Below are 23692 nucleotides of genomic sequence, written 5' to 3' on the forward strand. Positions count from 1 at the left end.
AATGACCCCTTGGGTGGTCACAAAAGGGATTAGTCCTCTTCAAACATAAAGAGGGCAGGTTTGTATTAGATATTAGGAAGAAATTCTGCCCTGTGAGGGTGGCGTGGCACTGGCACAGGTTTCCCAGAGAAAGTGTGGCTGCCCCATCCCTGGAGATGCTCGAGTCCAGGTTGGATGGGGCTTGGAGCAGCCTGGTCTGGTGGAAGGCATCCCTGCCTTCGGCAGAGGGGTTGGAATTAAATGGCTTTTGAGTTCCCTTCCGACCCAAACCTTTCTATGCCTGTGCCACCGTGCGGGGGGGGGAAGCTGCATTAAGGACAAATCGCACCCGTGGGAGGAGGTGGGTAGGAGGGTTTAACAGGGCACGAGGTGCCGCGGGTAGGAGGTTGTCCCCTCCCGTCCCTCTGTCCCCTCCCGTCCCTCTGTCCCCTCCCGTCCCTCTGTCCCCCGCCGTCGCTCTGTCCCCGCGGGCCGGCCCGGGGCGCGGTGTCTCCCCCCGGCGGCCGCCGGCGGTACTGCAGCTCCCAGGCTGCTCCGGGGCGGTCCCGCCCCCGGGGCGCGGCGGGACAAAGCGGGGCTGAGCGGCGCGGCCGGGCCGGGCGGCGGGGCCGGGAGGCATGGAGCGGGGCCGGCGGCGGGGCCCGCGGCCGCAATAGGAGCCGAGCCGAGCTGAGCCGGGCCGGGCGATGCGGCGGTGAGCGCGGCGGGGCCGGGCGCCGCCGCGATGCTCCGCCGCAGCCTCAGCCGCCTGGTGAGTGCGGGGCCGGGGTGGCGGGCGGGGGAAAAGTTCATTGTTATTATTTTCCGCCTTGTGTTGGGTTTGTTTTTCCGGGAGGGGTGAGCGGCGCATCCCCCTCCCGGTGCGGTCCGCCCGCGCCGCGGGGCGCCGGCCCGCTCCCCTTTCTTCCGTCTGTCCGTCCGTCTGTCCGTCCCTGCGAGCCCTCTAGATGTTGCCTTTGCTGCTAGAGCCCAAACCTTGTTTTTTACCCCCCGAGACCCAGCGGAGGGGACTTCCCCGCCCTGGCAGCGCGCACCGCAAACCGCGTGGTTCTTCCCCGGGCGGGATGCGGGGTGTGCTGCCCCCGCCGCTGCTCCACCCGCTTCCTGCCCCCCAAATCCATCCCGAACCTTTCCCCATGCCACATAAGCTACTTGAAGATTTCACAGTGACCTCATTGCTTGGCCTGAATGCTGTAATTACTCATTTTTTCCTCTTCCACAGCAAATGTGGCAAAAGCAGTGTTTTAACATCATTTCAGGCGCCGCTGTTTACTCAGCAGTGTCATTGATTGCGCAGTGCGTAGTTTAGCAAAGTTCCTGGAGTTCAAGCAGCAGGCAGCGGTGTGTGGTGTTAGCACACCTCAAACGTCTGAGAGGCTCCGGAGCTGGTTCCTGAGGCACCACCCGGTCACCTGCCGGAATAATGCGCTCTGCCCGTAATTGCCCGTAAGGCCGGAGCCGCTGGGAGATGCACTTTCATATTCACTCTTGGTTTTGAGCGAGCTGCTATGTGTGCCAGATTTTACAGATTTGCAGGACAAGGGATGCTAAATCTCCTTTTTAAGTCTGGAGGTAACTCTGCAGTACTTATGGGGGGAAAAACTGGTTGATTTTCTCATTTGTAGTTTGTTTCTGTTTCAGGCTCTGGGTTAGCCCTGTGGAGAACCAACCACAACCATTGTTTTGCAGCCTCGGGGTCAAATATATCTGATCTGTACTCAGTGCCTTGCTTTTCTGGCTTTGATGACTGAGTTTATCTCTGCCCTGTGTTATGTGCTTCCTGCCCCACCCTTGTGGGAGGCTTTTTCTCAGTCCTGTCGGAAGGCCTTTGGGGTTTGAAGCATCTCCACTGAGTTCAGAGAAAAGCTTTTTTAGGTGGCTGCTTCCCCTGAGCAGGTACCCACAGAGGTGCCTGACTAGGCTCTGGGTCCAGCACCCTCCTTATGTGTGAGGTGTGACCCCTCTGTTGCCCAGGGGCTCCTCATCGTATGAACCCTGCGCTGTCTGGGGGCCCCCGCACAGCCTCTGTGCCACCTCTCGCAGTCCCTGGCTGTGAGGAGTGGATGTGCATCACTACTGGGGTGTGCTGCCCTTTGGGGCAGAGGAAAAACAGTCCTGAACACTGAACTCAGGGATTTCTAAATGCTTTGTGCAGGGCTGAACTGTTGCGGCACCTGTTTGGAAGGTTAGAGGTAATTTTCTGGCTAGAGGAACAGCTCTGCTTGGGGACCAGAATAGGAGGGCAGGGCATCTGCAGTGTTGGTGAGGGGTTTTAGACACTTTTTCCACCTCTTGGCTTAGTAAGTGGTGTTTGAGTAGCAAGGAAATATTTGTTATCAAGCTGGTGCAAGTGGCCATATTAGCCTTTGGCTGACGGAGCAGCTCCTGCCATGCTGCTGCAGCTCTGCCCTGTCCCCAGCCCTGCAGGGTGCCCCGGGAGGTTTGGATTGGTCCCCTCTCTCCTACTCCATGGGAGGAGGGGGCAACCCTTGGCAATCTCCGTGGAACTGTCCCAAGCTGCTGTCTTGCCCTCAGTCCTGGGTGGGTAGCACTGGGCTTCAAGAGATGCTTGTCTTCATTGCAGAAAATTCACTGCAGTTACTGAAGGCTGCAGATTTTCTGACACTTAAGATCCCATAGGGCTACTCAGACAAATGTTGTAACCTCTTCTCTGTGTGGTCTCTGCCAGAGGCTCGTAAATACCAACAGATATTAAAAATCCTGTTTTCAGCTGTATTTCACAGCTTAGGCACGATGGATGTACCTTGCCCTATCAACATGATTGTTTGTGGCTCTGTTTCTCCCTCCTATAAACTCTTATCGTGGATTGGGTATGACATGGGGTGGTAAAAAGAGCAAGAAGGGTAGAGTGGTGTGTGTGGGTCTGCTTTGCTACCCAGGGGTACAGACTGATGCTCTACAGAAACAAATTGGATTCTTAACTTCAGTTTGCACCACTGAAATAATCCCTGCCAAAAGAATAGTGGGACTGGGATCGCTGCGGGGAGGTGGGATTGAATTGCCATGGTTAATCCACTTTTAGGAGATACTGTCAACTTGAAATATAACTTTAATTCTTTTTTGGAAACGGATTCTAGCACTGGAGTCTTATTTTTAGATTCATGCTGCTTGTACAGCTGTTGCGGGGAGGATGCAGGAGTAGAGTGGGGAAGTGTGTTGGTGGCCCAGGGAGGGTTTGGGTCAGTCTGCTGTGCTGGGCTCCTCACAGGACTGGGGTGAGCTCTGTCCACTTCCAGACTCGCTGGGAAGTGCTGGTCCCTGTGCTGTGCATCAAAGACAAGGTGCTTTTTCTCATTTATTACTCTTGCTGGATTCTTCCGAAGCGTGCAGACAACTGTACCTGCAGGCCACAGCTCTGCACCACAGCTCTGCCAGTGCTGCGGGGCTGGGGCTGGTTTGGGTTGTTGTAAGAACTAAGTGAGAAATGCAGAAAGAGAAGTTGCTCGTGCCCTCATTATATCAGTTTTCCCCTCCATTTGCTTTTATTTAAGGCTGGTCTGGAAGCGAGCCCTGGGAGCTGTCACCCTGCTCGCAGTGCAGGAAGGCTGCAGGAGGCAGGGAAAGACCCCAAGGTGTTCTCTCTCCTCTTGGGGTACCTGGTGCTGGCTGAGCTCATGGACTGATAGTTGCACTCCCTTCTGGATCTCTTGCCTCTACAGTCAGTTCAGTTCCTTGCTCCGGTATTTTCCTATTCTGTTCAGAACCCAGGATAATTAAGAAAACAACAAACAGTCTGTAATTGGGAGCAAAATTATTCTGTTTGTGTGTTTGTGCAGTGCCCAACAACAGGACCTTAGTTGTGTTATTCCCTTTTAATTAATACCTTGGGACCTGATCCTCTTTGCAGCCTGTACCCTGGTAAATCCCTGGTGGTTAGCAAGTGCTGGGCTTGTTGTGAGCTGCAGGTTCTCAAGAATGTTTGCTTGATGTTGTGGAAAGAAGATGCATCTTAGATGGTCATGCAGTGCTTGTCCCTGGGCTGTGACTCTGTGCCTTTGCCCTGTTGTAAGTTGGAGTGATGTTCCCTTCCTGGTCTTCTGGAATCTGCAGCTGCCAACCACAGGGTTACCCCCAGGTTGTTTATGGGACCCTGTGGGGCAGGTCCTACCTGGTGCCCTGCAGGAAAATAATCCCACTGAGACCTATTCAAATGACAGAAAATGGGAAATGACCCAAAGTCATTTTTTAGAGGGGAAATAAATTCCCCATTGGCAATGAGAAATAGGTGAGGAGGGACAGGGGTGAGTGGGGAGAGCTCCTGGGGTGCACTGGGCAGTGTGGGAGCTGACCACTGTTGATTGCTGCTCACCCAGCCCCTGCCCAGCTCGGGGGGATGCTGGAGTATGACTTGTAGGAGATGTCTGAGTCTGAGGTGGAGGATGTCTATAGTTTTTGCAGCAAATTTGTAATAATGTCTGTTTTGGGACATGGAGCACATCTGTGATTTTCTTTCACATTTGTTTTTTTTTTTAAGACAGTGTGAACCAAACATTAATGCGTGATTGCAGTTCCTACTCTAATAACAAAGAAGACCATAGGCAAGAGTTGGTGGCCTTGAGAATTGTCTTTTTTTCCCCTAAATCAAGTCATGTTAACAGCTTGTGAGTAAGGCTGCATGTCAGATACCTTGTACCTGACTGACAACTTCTGCAAGAAGTGTTTTGCTTTCATTAATGTGACAAAAACCTGCAAGCAGCAAAGGTTGGGGCTGGGGTGTTTCTGTGACACCAGGTGGCAGTTCTGCTTGGAGAAATCCCACACTTCAAAAGAGTGTGAACTTTAATGAAGCGACTTGAATTTTTCATGAAAGTTGCTGGAATTTATTTTGTAAGGTGTATTTAACATGATAACAGCGTTTCATGCACTTGGGACCAGTTCCCCTATAGCAACCACAGGGCAGCCTATGCTTGACGACAGAGAAGACAAGCTCAAATAGCTGCAAAAGACTTTTTCCCAGGGATGCAATCCCTTATTGATGCCCCTCCCCTGGAAAATGGGGACGCAGGAGTTTCTCAACTTCCGTGGAATGTGGGGACACAGGAGCTTCTTCGATTCCTGTAACTGTTTCCTCTTTAACGTCTCCTAACTATAACCTTATTCCCAGAAATAGCTCAGCCATTTGGCTAAAAATAAAGAAAAATCAAACAAAAAACTTACCCTGGGATAAACAGCTGCATGGAAGCATTTATGTGTGCAGTTGAAGTTTGGAGAAGTTAGAAAACACTGTAAGGAGGGACTGGAAAGCACCAGTCAAACATTAATGATAAATGGTGCTGCCAGTTAAACCTGTGGTGTGCAGAAACTTTTTTTGTGGAGAATAACACGTGTCTGGCCTGTATTTTATTCTTCACTCAATACCATTTTTGTCCCCAGTTGGTATTTTGCTGAGAATAATGATGATTGTCTGGGCTGTACGGGGAAGGTTCAGAGCTGAGCCGACTGGAGTTGCAGCTGAAGGCATGGCAATTTAATTTTAACAATAAAAGTTGTAAAAACTAACAGGCTGTCTATTAATAGCAAGCTTTTCAACCTTGCCTTTAATTTCATCCTGTTGCCTTTAGTTTATGCACTTCCTTTCTGATTAAAACTGCTGTTTTCTGGCTGTAACAGTCTCTCTCTAGTGGAGAGATTTTTTTTTTTTTTTTTGATGTTAGTTAAAAGCAAAGCTGGTGGAGAGTATTCGTGGGGTCTGTAAGTTCTGACTTACAGACCTTCCCACCCAAATTAGTTGTTGTCTGCCAGTGATCACGTTTTTAGCAATGCAGGTTGGGTTCCTGTGAGCATCTTCCTCCCATGGCATAGTGCTTGTGTCTCTTATCCGAGGTGTGAAGCAGAAAAATAGCCTTTGGCTGCTAATTCCTTGAGGTGGGGGACTCTGTGTCCCCTTGGGAGACTTGAACCTGCTATTCTTGCTGAGAAAATGCTGGAGTGGCCAAGTGGGGGAACATCCCTTTGGCTGAGATCTTCCCACTGGAGATCGCAGGGGTAAGGGAGTCACCGAGCTGCCCAGCCTGGCTGGAGTGCTTGGGCAGGGGGAGTTTTCCAAGAACTTGGACTGAGTGTGCTGTTAACCCATTTGCCTTTCTCTGAAAACATTTGCTCAGGGGATTTTTCAAGGGAGTTTCCTGTATTTAGTTGTGTGTAGGGGGTGGGTGCTGAGGCCGGATGGCAGTGGGGAGGTTTTCCTGCTCAACCAGTCCCTCCAGTGGCCTTCTGCCCAAGAGTGTCCCCTGCTGAGCCCTGCCAAGGGGAGAGGGCAGCAGCTCTTGCCCTGTGCCTGGACAGGCTATCCTGAGGTGATCTTAGAAAATACTTTACTTCTGCGTTTAGACTGAAGTCTCCTTCTCGCTGCTCATCTCAGAAATAATTCTGTGCTTGCTGAGGTCTGGTGTTGGGACAGATGGGTTGGTTTTTCTCAAGCAGGTTTTGCCAGTGCAGTAAACAGGGTGTTGTGGACTTTTCCTGCCTGTGCCCTCCCAACCAGTGGACCTGCATCCAGACCTAGGCTTGAAGGTGATGCTGCATGGGAACCAGGAGAACCTGGCGTGCGTCTCCTGCAGCTCTGCCCTGGCAGTTACCTCATCTCTTGCAAGTAGACAGTATTTTTTTTCCCCCCCTGCTTTAATTACCGAGCAATATTGAGGTTCAAGGTTTGGGTTTTTTCCAGTGTTTTCTGGTTTTTGCCTGGAGATTTGCAGTTTTCTCCAGCTTGTGGGGACCATGCATATGCTGGGCTACAGGCAGGGCTGGTCCCTTGCAGCTTGGTGTGCTGGACTCTGGCTGGTTTTTTGCCCATTTGTGATTGTGTTACTCAGGAGCCTCACACTGCTGGATTGTTGTTGGCAGTGGGCACAATATGAAGGACACTGTGAAGTGGGCTGTGCTAGACCCTGTCCTGCCTTTGAAGATACTGTGCCAGTCAGAAAGTGTCCTACTCATTGGAAATGCTCATGTTGCTGATGACTGTAAGCCATTATTATTATTTTAAAATTACTGTGTCTCCTTCCCGTAATTTTTCTCTCCTGTGACTCCTTGTACTCTCTTCCTAGGTTGTCTCCACCACCACCAGGCAGCCCCAACTGCTTTCAGTGTAACCATCATGGTGCATTTTGCTGAATTGCTTTGATTTATCCAACCTCACACCAATGACTTGGTCACTGTGCTTGCCTTAATTGCTTAACATTTGATTTGGGCAGTTAGTACTTTGGCTTTTTTGCAAACTTGACTCCAAGACTTGTGCATGAAGCTTTTACGTGGATTGCCATCACCCTTCTGTGGTAGGAGGGTGATGCTGGTGCTGCCTCTGCACTGCAGGGGATGGTAGTAAGTGGCAGGCTGGTTTAAAGCTTGGTTTGCTGACTTGTAGCCTGGGGAAACAGTAAAACTGTTTTAGAAGGTCTCCTCCGGCCTCTGCCCTTACCTGATTCTTGCCTGGCAGCAGCACAGCTGCTGGGTCAGGAAAAGCCTGTTTTGCCCAGAGGCTGCAGTGACTTCATTCTATATATATATATACACACATTAAATATACATGCATGCAATATATGCACATCAAATATGCATATGTGCAATATATATAGATGCATTAAGTATATACATTTATTTTTGCTTATGGGCTCTTTCTTGGGCTTGGCCAAAACCCGAGGAGCTGCAGGCCAGTGGTTGGCACAAGGCACCACTTTGGTGGCTGTAAAGTGCATTTGGATATTGAGCTGCACACGGGGCAGTTGGATGGAGATAGCAGCTGGGGGCTCACTGGTGGGAAGGAAGCAGTCCTAGGTTTTGCTTCTCCTCCCCTCCATGTTTTTTTGTGTTCTCATAGGAATGCTTGCTGCCACGGATGCTGATCAGAACCAATGCTCTGTAAAATGTTTAGCTCCTTATGCAATCCCTTTCACACGTGACTCACAGATTGTCCTTTCTTGTGGGCACCTGTTGCATCTTGCTGACTCCAGTGATTTTTTTTCCCAAAACCTCACTTAGATTTTTTGAGATGGAATTCCAACTGGAGACCATTTAGTCTAAAAGCATACTTGCTCTGAACTTCCAACCCTAATTGATAGTGCTTGTAGTTCAGAGGCATTTGTCCTGTTCTGCTTAATGCACTTATTTTTGATCTGGCTGTTTGTAAAGAGCTTTTTATTTTCCTCCTGCAGCAGAAGGAAGGGTAAGCCCCTGTGAGGCTGTCCTAACTGGGTATTTTGAGAGCAAGACTCATAATTTTTTTTCACAACTTGAACACGATTCCTGTTAACCTCCTTTGTGGCCTTGGCTGAGTAATGATTTGCTGTTGGCTTTTTACTCTGTTTTCAGCTGAATTTTGCAGGATCTATAGGTGAAAGGACCCCAGCTTTGCTTTTGTAGGGCAGTATGTGGAGGGCTTGGTAATTTCTTGCAGTGTATTTCCAAAGGGTCTTTACATCTTGCATGTCTTAAAGCGTGCTGTATGCCGTAACAAGATTTTATAAGACTATTAGAGTGAGAAACAGAGGCATCAGCCATTTGATAGCTGTAATTTGTTTGCAGTACTGTGGCAAACACACTGATTTGCAAAACAGAGGGATCCTATTTTTCTTGTACTGTAAAAGACCTAGAAGAGCTGAGTAAGATGTGCAACAGGCAAGACCAGACAATTTGAAGCGCTTCTTTGGCATTGCAATCCAAGATCTCTTCAGCAGTAATACAAATTAAATACTGCTTGACTGCAGCGACGCTGTGCTCTGTCACTGGAGTCTCAATTGGCTTAAGAGGGGAAAAAAATAAAAAAAAAAACCCAAACTCACTGCCGGGAAATTAAATGCAGGGGAAAAAATCCACTTTGTGAGCAACCTTGCCATCTTTTATTATAATTTCTGTGTAATTCCTCCCCAGAGTTTGCACAAAGCCGAGCAACTGCTGTCTGTAGGGACTCAGACTGCACTGGGGGGGCTGCAAAGCCAAACATAAAATGCAGTTAATATATTTTTTTGTTTACTTTGGGTGGTGTTTTGCATGCCACTTCTGTTCACTCTGAGTTGTGGGAAGTTTTTGTTCTTTTTGTTTTTTCTTCCTTCCTTACAACTCACCTTTTCTTATATTGTTTGCTCAGGGAGGGAGCACAGTAAAATTAGCTGCGATGCCTGGAGGGCTGTTGTCCTTGTGTCAGCCAAATTAATATTGTGGAGTACATAATTTCCATGGGGTGGTTTCTTTCAGGGCAGTTGAATGGATGGAAGTGGGATTTCCCACTCGACGAGTCCCATTCTGGTAAGTGCAGGGTGGGAAGCAGTGACACAGAGAGAGGAAACCTTGGGTGAAGGAGCTTGTCTTGATAACTGTGAGAGTAGGAACGTGCTTGTCCCAGTGCTTGGCTAGGGGTAGCCTCTGATAGGATGGGATGGAGGTGGCTGAGGCATTTCCTGGTGTGATGTCTTGTTCTCCGGCACAGGATGGGCTCGCTTCTGCAGCTGATGGTGCTGCAATTGGCCACACTGAAACCCCTTGAGCTCCAAGGCCAACATACTAGGGCTAACTCAAACCTCAGCTCCACGTCCCTGTGGATAAGCAGATTTCCCTCCTGCTGCCAATCTGGGCTGCTGTGCTGCTGGCATTGCTTGGGCAGCCTGTGCTCCACAGGAGCTGCTCTGCAGCTGCCTTACCCAGCCCAGCAGGAACATGAGCCAAAGGATTTCCTGAAGATAAACAGTTCTAGGCAACATGTTGAGGATTTCTCTCCTGACTGGATGGATTGCAATGATCCCGTATCCTGGTACAATTGTACCTGCAGCCCCAAGAGTGAATCTATTGGTCACTGTAGTATCTGGAGATGAAAATCTTTCCAGTGGGGTCTGGAGCATGTGGGGCTGGTTTTGGCTGTGGAGCAAGGGGTGAAGGTGGTGATTTATCCCTCTCTTTTCCCTTTTATCTCTTGCTGCTTCTGTGGAAACATTTCTCTGTAGTACAGCAAGGGGAGGATTAGAAAACCGTGGCTTTTACATTTTTGGAGTTGAAAAACTTAATCTGAATCAGTGTGAGTGAGGAGCATGGTATGGGGGGCTGGGACCTTGGACCTTGGGTACCCATTGCAGGGACTGAGAGCACCCCATGGTGCTGGTGCACGACTTGGTGGACCCCTGCAGCCTGGACCTGCCCTCCCATCCCTGCTGGTGGCTGTTGTTTGGGAGATATGATGGCCTCCCTGGGGCAAAGCTTGATCTGGGGGGATGTGGCTGGGCAGGCCTGTGTACCAACCCATGCTTCTGGGATGCTGTGGTGAGGTACACCCTGGTAGGGGGGTGTGCAGCTCTGTCCCCAGAGTGTGGACAGCCAAGTAGGCTTGCTTCCCAGGGGAAAGGGAGGAAACTGCTCTGGGAAACGGGCTCCTCGCCAGTCAGCTGGCAGCCTGGCTTTGAAATGCTGGGAAAACTTAAAAAGGGGCAAAATGTTTGTAGGTGGCAGAGGTCAGAGTAATGTCTGGCCGAGCGGGGATGCATAACATAGCATTTAGGGGGTTTTTTTTGTTTCCATAACTGAAGAGCTCAGGCTTTCAGAGGACCAGAAAACAACAGGAAAACCAACAATTATAGCTCTGCAGGGTGATTCAAGCACTGACAATTGCAAACTTGGAGGGTTTTTTCCACTTTGCTCTTATTTTAATTTTTGCCAGGGCAAATCACTGCTCTGGAGAGCTTACTGCCTTGCTAAAATAGCTACCGATGAACAGACATATGTGCACAGCTTGAGCTGGGGAAAGGAGGGAGGAAGAGTTTTGAAGACAGGAAGACCTTGTTGTATTTGCTTTGTGACCTCTGCAAAACATTTGGCTCTTTTTCAAAGTCCTTTTTTTCTATTCTCGAGCCTGAAGTGTTCCTATGAGCCTGAATTTTATATGCTGGCAGCATACTGGTCGAACTTTTCTTTTGGACTGCCAAAAATAAAGATCTGCTGCCTGTATTTCAAGATGAGCAATGGTTTCATAACCCTGGCTGCCAACAGGGTAGAGAAAAACAAGAATTGAGATACTGAAAACTTCCAAAGGTCGGTGGTTATGTTTGAACAGGAGCAACAGATTTTCCACACAACAGCAGCACTGAAGTAATACTGGCCCAATCAATACTGTCTGGGTTTGACTTTCTACACCATATGTGAACCTGACTTTGTGCAAAGTGCTGCTGAACAGAAGCTGTGATTACAGACATTGTGGCATGTTTGATGGGAAGATGCAGTACTGTGTGGTTTGGGGGTTGACTTCTTCCAGAAGGAAAAAGAAAAACAAAACCTGTGCCAAAAAAGGTCTTTTCAGCTGTCACCCCTGTGCACAGTGCTCCTCAAGTCCAGGATGGGGCTGGGCTCTCCTGTAAATTTAGTATCTGGGAAAAAAAACTCTTGTGTTTCCTCTCTCCACCCTTATTAAACCTTTCAAGTAGCTCTTTCCCCTGTTCTCCCCACCCTGCCATGTCTCTCTCTGGTTTTATCAGTGGCTTTGTTGGCTAAGTCAGCTTTTCCAGGAAGTGCAACCTAGTTTGGCTCTGCTGTTCCCCAGCCCATTGTCCTTGATGAAAGTGACCTTCTTATAAGTCCACATGGTCAGGCAGAACAATCTTGGGGCAGAGAGGACATGGGAACAGGCTCTCGTTGGGGCCCCTTGCTTGGATGTACTTGAACTTGCATTAAGGGTGGTGTGATCTGGGTCAATGATGTTCTGCTAGAGCATGTGATCTACCACTTTGTCATCCCCAGCAGGGACCAAGGACAAGGTCTGGGTATTGAACCTCATCACATGTTGACTGTGATTTTAAAAAACACTAGGTATTGGTCCTTTTCCCATGACTCCTCTTTTGCTGTTGTTTGTTCTGTTGGTCTGGGGGCTCTCATGGTTACCCCTGCTGCCCCCTCATCATGGCTGAACCTGACTTATCCCAGCAGTCACTCCTTGGTGATTGTGTTTTGTCTCTGATTGAAATAGCAGCAGAAGCTTCAACTTCAGCATAGGAGAAGGGATACAGGTTTAAACTTCAACTTTCTGCTTTCCCAAGGTACCAGCCTTCCCTATTCTGCTTAGGGTTGAGCAGCTAAAGTCCTGTCCAGTGAGAGATGAGTTTCAAGCAGCCCACACCTTCAGCCCTTTCTCTTGGACCTATGAGCTCTTGGTGTTTCAAATGCAATGTTGGTTGGTTGTTTCCTTTCCAAGGTCTGTGCAGGTTATCGACTCTTTCCTGCAGGTTCAGGGAGAGCAGTGGGGTTGATCCCAGTCGATAGAATTCTCTCTCTGAATCAGGAGTCTGCCTAAATATGTGGTCAGCATGGGTAAGCATAGTCTGAACTGCTAAATTATTAAGGGTATTCTCAAAGGACTGCCTTTACCTGCATGGAAATGACTGAAAACAGGGAGTCATAGAAAAATCGGCAAGAAAAATTTTCAATTAAAAATGTATCAGTTGGGCAGTGGAGTTGGTGTGCTGAGCGACTGCCCAAGGCTGATGGATGTTTTGGGGAGGTTATGGTAAATTTATGGAGGCTTTTTAAAATTGTGCATGCATTTTTCTTTGTTCTTTTGTGGCTAAATGAAACAGGAGCTAGAACAGGCTGTTTTGGGAGATGGTGTTATTTTTGCAGACTTTTTTTTGTAAATCAGGTCGTCTTCTCTACTACATTTTTGATAAATGGAACAATATAGGAGAAATTAGACTTTAAACTATTCATGAGATTGAAGCCAAGTAATGTGATTTAATCTTTCTTTTGCATATATTTAATATAAGCTGTGATTTCATTCGAATGTTTGAACTTTGTACTTAAACCGTATAATTATCTCTGGTTTTAGCAGATTACTTTTTTTAAATGCCTGTGGTTTTTATTAGATATGTTTTCTATGAGTTATTTGTGTTTACTTTGTGGCTTGAAGCTATCTTCAGCAAACATGAAAGCAGTGTTTTTTTTATTACTTAGTTCTGGTTTAGGTGCTTTCTGAAACTCTAGTGAATCAAATGCTGGTGGGTTTTTTCCTTCTACCACTGTGTGTTTTTTTTTTCTGGAAACAGGGTCAGCAGGTAGCACACAACTTGCTTTCCATATGGGGCATATAATTACACACTGTGTTTTACAGCTGCCCTAGAAATAGTCCACTCAGAGTGGCTCCTTGTCAGCGGTGGCTGCAGGAGAGGTTCACCTCTCCTGTTGAACTCAGACTAACTCCATTAATTTTTATCCAGGCTTGCTAATTTTTACCCAGGTTTGCAACTTTTATCAAGGGCCATCCAGGTCCTGTACATGATGCTGTAATGAATTCGTAGAAACTGGGGAGGGTGGGTGAAGAGGAACCTCTCTCTGAGACAGGGGGCAGCTGTTGTGCTGGAGCAGGATGTCTCTGTGGGAGAAGGGCACAGATGGAGAGGGGAAAGAGGCACAAAGGGAGAGTTGCTCAAACTGAGGTGAAGAATAGGGGGAGTGCTGTGGGCTGCAGATGTAATTCCATTGTCTCTTCTGTTGTCAGCTTCAAGTCATAGATGATTTTGGGTTATTTATTAGTTGCAAGTTGCATCCGTGGGTATTTTTAGACCTGGTCTGATGCCTTCAAATCATACGTGTTCTTATCTCCTAAAAAAAAGTTTGTAGTGAAATGCCAAACTTCTACTGACCTTCCATGGGTGTATTGGTGCATGTAGATGGGCTTTTTAAATTTGGAAAGCGTAAGAAAATAGTCATTATCCTTAATGCCTTGTTCTCAGAGCTACTGCTCCTGGCAGTACATGGGCTTTATAAAAAGTGAGAGTAGGGGAAAGTTGGATTGCATCAAATTATTTAACAGAAATACATTCTGTATCTGAATTTCTCCATGATCTGAGGAGGACTGTGCTGCAGCAGCAGCCCTTTGCCTGTGCAACAGAGTGTGCCTGCATTGGTGGTGATGATGTGGTTATTTATTACTGCAGCTAGACTCCTGGTCCTGCCCAAGGGGGAGAACGAAGACGGAAAGTGAGCTGCCAACTTGAAGGATGTTCCTGGCAGAACAGCCTTGCTAGCCTCATCTTTATCTCTTATGATTTGTGTTTGGCTGTTGTCTTCCAGCTGAGCTCCTTCAGGAGAAATCTGGTTTGAATGCCTGCTGAAAGATTGACTCGTTGATGGGCTTGGTTAGGCACTGGGGGAGTGGACCAGGAGCCCTGAACTGAAGCTTGAAATATTGCAGGAGAGGCGCACATCTTTGAGGCTGGTCTGCAGATGATGCAGACAGGATAGTGACTCTGCTCAAAAATACCTCCTTCCCTCCTTCCTCTCAGTTCCTGGTGTCTGCAGTGTCCCCTGGGGTGCTGCTGTGTGTCTGCCAGCTGCTGGGAGCTCTTAGGGGTTGCAGGGACATGGTAGAGCAGATGGATCTGAGGTCATCTACCAACATCCCCACATTGTCAGGCCTTGGTGGGATGATGCAGTGTGGCTTCCCCTGGCACTGTCCTGAGGTCATGAGCAGTCTGACACTACTAATCCCTACAGATAGCTCTGGTTCTCCCAGCACTCATGCAAACACCACGCCTCAGGCCGAGGGAGGTGATAAAGTGCATATGAGGGGAATGCAATTGTTTATTTTCTTGAATAATCCTTTTGGCAGACTTGGCTCTAAACAGCAGGAGAAACTCTGGCATTAACCCACACCAGCTCACTGCAGAGCTGTGGACTCTGGGCTTTACAGAACCCCACCAGGCAATGAGACAGCTGTTTGAATTGTATCCAAGTAATATTTTCTTTTTTTTTTTTCATCAGAATTAAAATTTTTGATGAAAGGCAGTTGGAAAAGGTAATCTAAATCCTCTCTCTGCTAATCTGCATATTTTATAATTTTCCTCAAAGCCTGGCAGTTATTCCCTAAATCTCCCTGTAAGTCTCCGTTGAGAGCTGTTATTAAGATGTAGCAATCTATTAGCGACCCAGCGAGAGGTCCGAGGTGGGTTCATCAAAATGAGAGCTTTTAATTGCTGTGCTGAGCCAACACCTCTCGCCTCAGGCGTCATCGTGGTGTGTTTTCACTTTCTGGAAAGTGGAGAAGAGAAAGATGTGGTGTGAAACCTTCCAGCTTCTCGTGGGGTGTAGGATGGTGTGACACCGTGGGGTGGTTGAGGGAGTGGGAAATGAAATGCCGTGAGTGGTGGGAGCCTGGTCAGACCAGGGAATGATGACTTCTCCCTCTCCTGCCACCGCAGCGGGCTCAGATGCATTGTGGAGTTACAGTGTTACTGTTAACATGGGGTTACAGTCATTCTTTGTAAGAGATGTTTCCAATAAATAACTGAAGGGAGATGAGGGTGAAAACCCACCTAGGATTTAGTGGTGCTAACTCGGTGAGGCTGGGGTTTGGGTTCTCCTCTGCTCTGGGGCTTCATGTGCTCCACGCTTTCTGTGGCTAACTGTGGATAGTCAGTAAATGCTCGTGTATATTTTTCCAGTAGTGCTTTAACCAGAACTTTATGGTTTCCATGCTAATACGTGTGTTTGGCAAACTCTCACCCCTGCTCCTTCCCCCCTGCTCTGCCAATGGTGCAGGCAGGGGAAGGTGTCGTTTCCTCCCTGTGCTGGAGGGATGCTCACCAGGCACGCCTGGCTCCAGATCCTTCACAGGGACACGACGGGGACTTCACACTTCAGGACAGTCTGTCTCAACTCCCCTGGTGCTGCAGTGGCACAGATGAATGGCTCTGCCTCTCGCTCCTGGGGTGCAGGTTGGTGAGACCACCTCTATAACGCAGCAGATACATCAGGGAACATTTTTTGGGTCTAGTTTCTAGTTTGGAAGATGTACTGTTCACTGCTGCAGGCGGTGGTGATGGGGCTGGGAGAGTGGTGGCATTCCCTAGCTGGGAGTGTGCGCCTGCCTTATCTGTGTTTGGGAACTGCTGGGGATGCTGGTGGCTGCTACTGGGTCTGTGTTGGGAGGTGCAGGGATATGGTGCAGGGTTGTGAGAAATTTCCGTCTTCTGCTCTAAGCATCAGCTGCTGGAGGTTTGAGGATGGCTGTAGCAAGAGCAGTCAGCACAGCAAACCAGGTTTAGGCATAGTGTAAAAATACTTCTTTAATTAAAGATGCTGCAGACACGGGTGGGGAGCAAGGGGAAGGAAGCTGCTTCCTTTGGGCAGATCCTGCTCCTGGTGCGGCAGGATCAATTCAGTTGTTGCTGCTCCAGGTACACCTATTTTAGTTGTTTAAATTTTTGGTTTTTACACTTTCCTCAAGCAGCAGTTAGTCCCAGGCTTTGCTGTCTTAACACGTTTGTTTTCGGAGCACCTTTTCTCTAACTGGGTTTTGTTTGCAGCTTGACAAGCTGCCTGTGATGAGCCCTTTGGACAACCGAGATGTGGAGCCAGATCCAGGGCACTCCATGAGCATCTGTCTTTTAAATAGAAGTAGATTTTTTTTAAGCTAAATCCAAAGTCTATGTGTACCAGTGTGGTGGTGAGACATTTTGCATGGACTTGAGGATTAGACAGGAGAGTGTGTGTGTAAAGGAGGCTGCAATTTCCATTGTTCTGCATGTGATGAATAAACCCAAAGCTGAAGGACTTTCAAGTCAGAACTAGGAAAAGATATGTGGATGATAAATTATATTCCTTATGATTTCAAATTCTTCATAAGAATACATATTCTCCTTCAAGAAGGAGAAATTGCCTGGTATAGGCTGCAAGTATAGGCAACAGATGTCCAACATAGTGACCTGTCCTGGTGACAGGCTGGGGTTCTGGGAGCTGATGACTGAGCAGAGTTGGGCTGCAGGCTCAGCATGGCCTTGGTTTTGCCAAATGACCTTATGTGTTCTTCTTTGTGCTTTGACTGGGGCATAGAAGTGAATTTTTGTGTTTCTAGCTGCCTTATTTCCCATGAACAGCAGAGTGCATTGAGAAGCTGGAAGCTATTAACACAGATAATTAATTTTTTTGAGTTAAAAGCTAATTTCTCCCTTTCCTGGTTGCCCTGACAGTGTGCTGGGGAGGAGAAGCGGGTCGGTACACGCACCGTGGTGGTCGGGCACCGTCCTGTTTCAGAAACAGAGGCGTGTGTGGCACAGAAGTTCTGCGACAACAGGATTGTCTCCTCCAAGGTGAGCTCACTCTGCTTGTCCAGGTGCATAGTGGACGTGTATTCCCTGCTCCTGTATTCACCCAGGTTTTATTTGGTGGTGGTTTTTGAAATTGAGAAGTGCTGAGTTCCTCAGGGTTGGATGTAAAGGTCCCTTTGCAAGTGGAGCAGCATGGTATGGACCTTACATGCAGCTCCAGTCACTCTCTTTGGCTTTTTTTTTCTTCCTATCAATGCCAGTGGGGGTCTGTACAAGTTCCTTTCTTCTAGGCTGGATGAGAGCAAAGCACATGGACACAACGGTTTTGAGGGACTGGGTTAGGTGTTTTTGGTGGTGTGTGTTTGGTTTTTTGGTTTTGTTTTTTTTTCTTTTTCTTTTTTTTTTTTAAGTTTTCTGGCATTCGCTTTGGGAAGAAAGGACAATTTGATGTAATACAGTATGAGGTAACAGCAATCAGATTTGCAAAAGGGAGTGAGAATTATTTTAAAAATGGACTGAAAAATACAATTCCTCATTTTATTTTATTTTTTTTAATTCCATGAGATTTTTCTGTCTTGAGATAGGACAAAAATAACCATGCTCTGTTTATCCCTTTGGATGAAGAGGGGGAAACATTCATATGGTATTAATGCCGCTTTTGTTTATGGTGGAAAACTGTGATGACACCCATCTGCCTTCTGCTTAGCTTTTTTCCATGACATTCATGAAACTATTTCAAAAGATTTGAAACCAATTTGAGTAAAATATCAAACAAGTGGCATTCCATATTGTCAACACAGCTGGATACATATGATATTGCTTAGGATTCATGATGCTCAGCATACACTTAAGCTTCAGTTTTGCTGTACTTGAGCTGTAAAGTGTTTTTTCCCCTCTCCTTTCTCTTTTTATACATCTTGGCTCTTATCTGCTTTTATATATCTGTGCTGTCTGAGTTTATTTTGGGAAAAAGTTTTAAGTCTAGCCATGTTTAACTTGTGTAGCATTCCCACTGATGTTTCCCTGGCACGCAAGAGGGGGTCCTTCAACGAGGACGCTTTCCCCCGTTCCTGTTCCCTCTATGACAAATGGTTTGTTTGAGCACTAATTTTAGTTCTTCCTTGATTTATTTTCGAATGTTGTGTCCTTGCTCTTTTTTTCCATTTATATATGCTAGGCATGGGTGGTCTTACCTGACCAGTCTCTTTTATAATTAAGTAGATATTGGTCTTGAGACTTGACTGCTTATTCTTTTTTATTCCAGGCAGATTGAAAGATAGATATTAGACCCATTATTTTACATTCCATTTTAAATTCCATGTTTTCTAAAGCAAATGATTCAACAGCCTTCTTAAAATTATAATAAAGCAGGACCTAATACCAGATTTGTATGGGCAGCATGGCTTTTGTTTGTTTGGTTGGCTTTTTGTTTGTTTGGTTGGCTTTTTGTTTGTTTGGTTGGCTTTTTGTTTGTTTGGTTGGCTTTTTGTTTGTTTCGGTTTTTTTTTTTTTAACAGAAGAGCAGCTCTAAGATGGTTTGGGGAATTTGGAAAAAAATCTCCACTGTGCATTATTTCTTAATGAAATCATACATCTATAAATGGCTTTCTAGAAGTTATCTGCTGAAGTAGATCCTGTTGTTTTTATTTTATTTTACCTTCACCGTTTTCCAAATGTCTGGTTTGGGTTATTTTGACAAAAGGAAAATAGTTGTCTACTTTAAAGCAAAGAAACACAAATGCCCACGCAATTGTGAGGCACTTCCAACTATTCCTACTCTGCTCCAGCAGAGAGAACTGGAGCTGGAATCTGAAGCAGGAGCTCAGTGGCATTTCAGCATCCAGGTCCATCATGCTCCTGGTTTAGATCTGGGACCTGGACCTCTGCCTGGAGCTGCTCAGGTGCCTTGCTGTGGTTCTTCTTGCCACATTAAAGGGAGAAGTCCTTTCTTCTTTTGTGCAAATACTTTCCATTTTGTAGCTCTAGTCCCTCTCAGTCACAGACCTTGGTCTGTTTGTGAGTCCTCCTCTCTCCCCACAGTACACCCTCTGGAACTTCCTCCCGAAGAACCTTTTTGAACAGTTTAGAAGAATTGCCAACTTCTATTTCCTGATCATCTTCCTCGTGCAGGTAAGAGCTTTGCTGCTGAGAGTGGGTTTTATTTTGGTACAGATGGTAAGCACAGCTTGAACAAGAATTGAGCTTCAAAACTGACTCTATTTGTGCTTATAAGTGGTTTTGGTTTTTTTAGTTGGAAGCTGTGTTATAATTCTACCACACCATCCAGTATATAATAATAATTAAAATATCTAGGCCTATCTGAGATGAGGTTTGAATGACTGCTGGAACACTGATGAACCATCTTAACTCTAGCTGTTAAGATCAATCAACCAGTGAAAATACACTTGATGCTACAGAATTTATTTTTTTGTCACAGTTACTACTTCTGTTGCATAACTCAATTTTCTGAAGTAACATGATATTTGTATGTCTCAGTTATCATGAGTTTCAGGGCAAGCAGGAGAGATAGGTTGTACTTAGAATTTAGAAAATGCGTAGGATGAGATTCAGTAACATGAAGTTTCAGGAAGCTGCTATGCATGGACAAAACAGCAAATTTTTTACATGAATGAACTTTTCCTGCTCTGCTTTGTGGCTTGAGTTAAGGGGCAAATCCTGGGGAAGCCTGAATACTCATTTTATCTGTTCTGTCATCCAAGAAAAGCAAGCTGTCAAAATGCATTGGGGCAAAGGGAGTTTGAGAGAATCTCCACAGTGCACTTACCTTTTAAATCCTCAGGCCTGGGTCTCAGCAGACATTCAGCTCTGGGGCTGAAAATAGGCATCAGAGCTGTACCCCAGCAAATGAAGTGGCATTGTGTGGCTACTGCAGAGATCCTTCTGTTAGGTGGCTTCTCCAGGGTTTTGGTCATTCAGGACTGGGGTATCACTCTCTCCTAGGCTGCTTGTTTGAAAGACGAGTGCCTAAAATCTTTATCCTTACAGTAAAGAGTTATGATTTATAGTCATTTCGGTGGTTGCTGCAGAAACGGGGGATCCCAAGATAACAGCTGTGTGCGGCTCTTCCTGGCAGTGTGACATGAAAGGCCAATTTACTCCGGCGTCAGCTGGCTTGCCTCCATCTCTTCATTTCGCTGGCGTTGCTCCATTTTGTCAGACCCAATTTGTAATTTGCCTTGAACTGAAGCGATGCCCTGGAGTCGGGATGTCCTTTTTGTGTAGCTGGCCACTTAGTGACGCGGTATTACATTTTATCTATTGACCCTCTGGCCACGAAGAACGTGGAATATTCTTGATTATACTTACAGAGCGGCTTGCAGTCTAACTGCTTGCCCATTTTAGACACAGGTGTGTGCAGGTGAGAGAAGAGCCTGATTGTTCCTCCTTCACTGTGTTCTGTGAGCACCTCTAAAATGAGGAAGCAGCCCTCATGGTCTATTAAAAAAATAACAAACCCAACCAAGCAAAACCCAACCTGACAGCAGTGATCCACTGGCTGCTGTATAGAGTAACCACCTGCCCCCCGGGTGCTTCTGGAGATGTCACTTGCCTTAAAAAGCAACCGGGGCCACTCCATTTAAAATACCAAGGGTCGTACCTTGAAAAATACCATTGCTTAAATGTTTGTGCTTATCTTTAAGTTTCTTCAGATGAATGGAATTGTCTTACATGATTGCTGCATGAGGAGTGAAGCATTACAGCACTTGGGGTATTCCCTGGTGCATCTACTCTACCTGTTGTGAAACCCTTTATGAAAACATTACATTGTGACTCAAGCTCTTTTGTCTCTCTAAGATAAAATAGGTACATTGGGGTGGAACACCTGTTACAGACAAGCGGGGTTACAGATACAAATAGTTGTTTCTTTGTTTCATCTATTGCAACACTCACAGGAATCTGCAAGGAAACTCCCAGTGGAAGGGATTGGTTTGGAGTGACTGAAGTCCCAAGTGTGTTTGTAGACAGACCAAGCTGGTGGCAGTAAACTAATTTAGGTGGTACCAGGAATGAAAAGTGTCCCTTTTGATTGATGGGGATGACTTCTGCAAGTGTGATTCTCAATCTCCTAAAGAATCACCTAGGAAGAATCTGTTAAGTAACAGGAGGATTTTGTCACTTTTAAGTGGATCCAAATTAAGCTGTTGAAGTCCTAAATCAGTTCAAAAATAGCTTCAGAGCAGTCTGCCTTTGATGTTCTGTCTCATTGTTGATGTGTTCCTCAGCCTTCCACCAGCCACTGAGCGGAAGAGCAGTATCCAGCCGTGGGATGTGTAGGGTGTGCAAACTCCAGATACATAAATTGCTTATTTCAGGGAATTCATCTGATATTTGTGTTCCTACATCTATAATACAGCATTTGTGTGGACAGAAATTGTATCGTTTGTTTACATAAATACATGCAACTGCATCTTGTCCAGTGCAGAAAACTCTTCTGCTGGGCAGCAGGAGGTCCTCTGCTTTGCCCTTCTCAACCAAAGCTCCTCTTGGATTTCCAAGACCTGTCCAGTTTTTGCAAGATAACTTTTGTCTGACCTAAACTTCAGTGATGTCACCCCAGTGAGAAGCCATCACGTGTGCTGTGTGTCCGTGTGACACTTGGCACTATCCTTGCTTGAGGTTGTTCCTCCAAAGTCTGGTTTCTACCAGACTTTCTTCTTGGAGACATTTTACACCCATTTGAGTGAGCCAGGGCTTTGTGTTCCTGGAAATATTTGTGGTGTTTATCTTAGTTTACCCTCCTGCTACTTAACTCATACGCCACTTATATGGCTGCTTCTTATGTTGTATCTCTTCCACTTCAGTATCCTCTGACTTTTCTCTTTGGGTTCAGTAGTCCAGGGTAATATTGCAGTGTACAGCACTTCATAGTCAAAAATGTCCACGTAGCCAGTAAGAGGAGTCCTGTCTTTAACACGGCATTTTATGGGCAGTCTGAAACAATAAATATACAGATGCTGCTGTTTTTGAGTGTGTCAGGGAAGCAAAAACAAGAGACAAAGTCCCTTTGTGGGGACACAAAGCCTTTCTGCTGAATTTCCCCATCCCTTTCACCACAGAGCTCATCATCTGCCTCTTGTGCTCCCGTTCTCTCTGAGGACAGCAGGAAAAAGGGCCAATTTATTGTACCCTGGTTTGGAAGGTGGGGCAAGGGTCCAGCTTGTCCTCCTCTTATGTTGTTTCCTCCCTGTTCTGCTGTTCTGGATGCAGTCAGAAGAAACAGTGGTTACCCACAGCCTGAAGGTTTATTTAATGGTGATGGGGCTTGTTCTTTGCCACAGGGCTGGCTCGAGTACCTGAGCGAGCTCAGGAAGGATTCACCTGTCTGCCCTAAGGCCCCTGTGTAGTCATGGTGCTTAAATTGTGTTCTGAAATCCCAATTTGAGAGCTGAAAGACATAACATGGATTTCTGTTTTACTTAAATATTCATGTTCTATTCTGCAGTATATCTAGTAGGTAATTTGGGCTGATGTGTGTTATTTTTGAACCTTCAATTGTCAGTGGTTCAAGATTACTTGTACTGTCCTCCCTTTCATAACCAGAAGTGGTTTAAGGTTCAGATGTGCCCTGTCTCCACTGCCAAACTGGAGAAGGGACCCTCCTGTGGCTCAGTGAGGAATGAGGGTGGTTGTCACTTCATTCATTGCTGCTACCTCTCCCCCATCCTCGTCCTCTGCCGTGGTCCTCTCCAGCACACCCTATGGTGGGAGTGGGCTTGCTGGCATTCACCCTTTGAATAGTTGCATTTAGCCCATCTCCAGCAGCCTGTTCAGCAGGCTTTTGTTTCCTGCTAGAGCAAGGTCAAATTTAGGCTTTAAGCTGCTTCTGGTAGGATTTTTCCCACCGGAGGCCATTCCATGATCTTCAGGAGCAAGTATTGGAGTCTCCTTGTGATGGAGAAGGGCACTCCTGGGGAGGCCTGTGCTGGTCCTTCTCATGTGCCCCTTGGAATTGTAGAATGAGTCATGGAATGGTTTGGGTTGGAAGGGACCTTAAAGATCATATAATTCCAACCTACCTGCCATGGAATGCCACTCAGTAGATCAGTTTGCTCAGGGCCCATCCAACCTGGCTTGAACACTTCCAGGGACAAGGCCCTTCCTTCCCTTGTTCCTCTGCTGGGCTCTGACTTGCCTCCAGTGGGATGAGCCCCTTTTTCCCCCGTTACCAGGGTTTTGGTTTCTTCTGCTACCTGTCAGCAGAACGTGTTTTTTTTCTCTGCAGGTGATAGTGGACACCCCAACCAGCCCAGTGACCAGTGGCCTCCCGCTCTTCTTTGTCATCACTGTCACAGCTATCAAACAGGTACAGATGTCAGTGTGGGGAGAAGAAGATGCTCTTTAGGACATGTAGAGAAAATGATGAACATGTATTTAAATATACTCAGAAGTCACCAACTTGGACTGGTAGGTTAGGTGAACCCTTCTTAGAGGGTGAGACACATGCACTGGTGCTTCTCAAGAGAGACTGCAATTTGAGTGTGGTTATTGGTGTCTCTTGTTTTGGCAGTGTAAAGCATCTCTGCATGTGCTGTTGTAAGCAGGCCATGAGGGTCAGTAAAGCTTATTGCTGTAGTTCTGGTGTTACTTGAATGTTTTTTCCCTTTTTAGAAATGCTCTGTGGGTCTTTGCAGAGA

General features: G+C 46.7%; 1 protein-coding gene across 6 annotated transcripts in view; it reads left to right on the forward strand.

Annotated features, from left to right (window-relative positions):
* Nucleotides 1-682: 682 nt before the first annotated feature.
* ATP11C (ATPase phospholipid transporting 11C) overlaps nucleotides 683-23692 on the forward strand; it is a 55332-nt gene continuing 32322 nt past the window's right edge. For 5 of the 6 annotated variants that reach the window (XM_027645252.1, XM_027645247.1, XM_027645249.1 and 2 more), the window contains exons 1-4: nucleotides 683-751; nucleotides 16959-17078; nucleotides 19077-19166; nucleotides 23281-23361. In XM_027645252.1, the coding sequence (XP_027501053.1) occupies nucleotides 725-751; nucleotides 16959-17078; nucleotides 19077-19166; nucleotides 23281-23361 (318 nt within the window). In that variant the 5' untranslated portion in view covers nucleotides 683-724. Of the gene's footprint in view, nucleotides 752-12188; nucleotides 12304-16958; nucleotides 17079-19076; nucleotides 19167-23280; nucleotides 23362-23692 lie in introns of those variants that run through there. The other variant, XM_027645248.1, reaches the window with a different exon arrangement.

The sequence above is a fragment of the Corapipo altera genome, unplaced genomic scaffold (genome assembly GCF_003945725.1).
Source record: "Corapipo altera isolate COAL_440 unplaced genomic scaffold, ASM394572v1 65, whole genome shotgun sequence".
Classification (NCBI taxonomy): Eukaryota; Metazoa; Chordata; class Aves; order Passeriformes; family Pipridae; genus Corapipo; species Corapipo altera.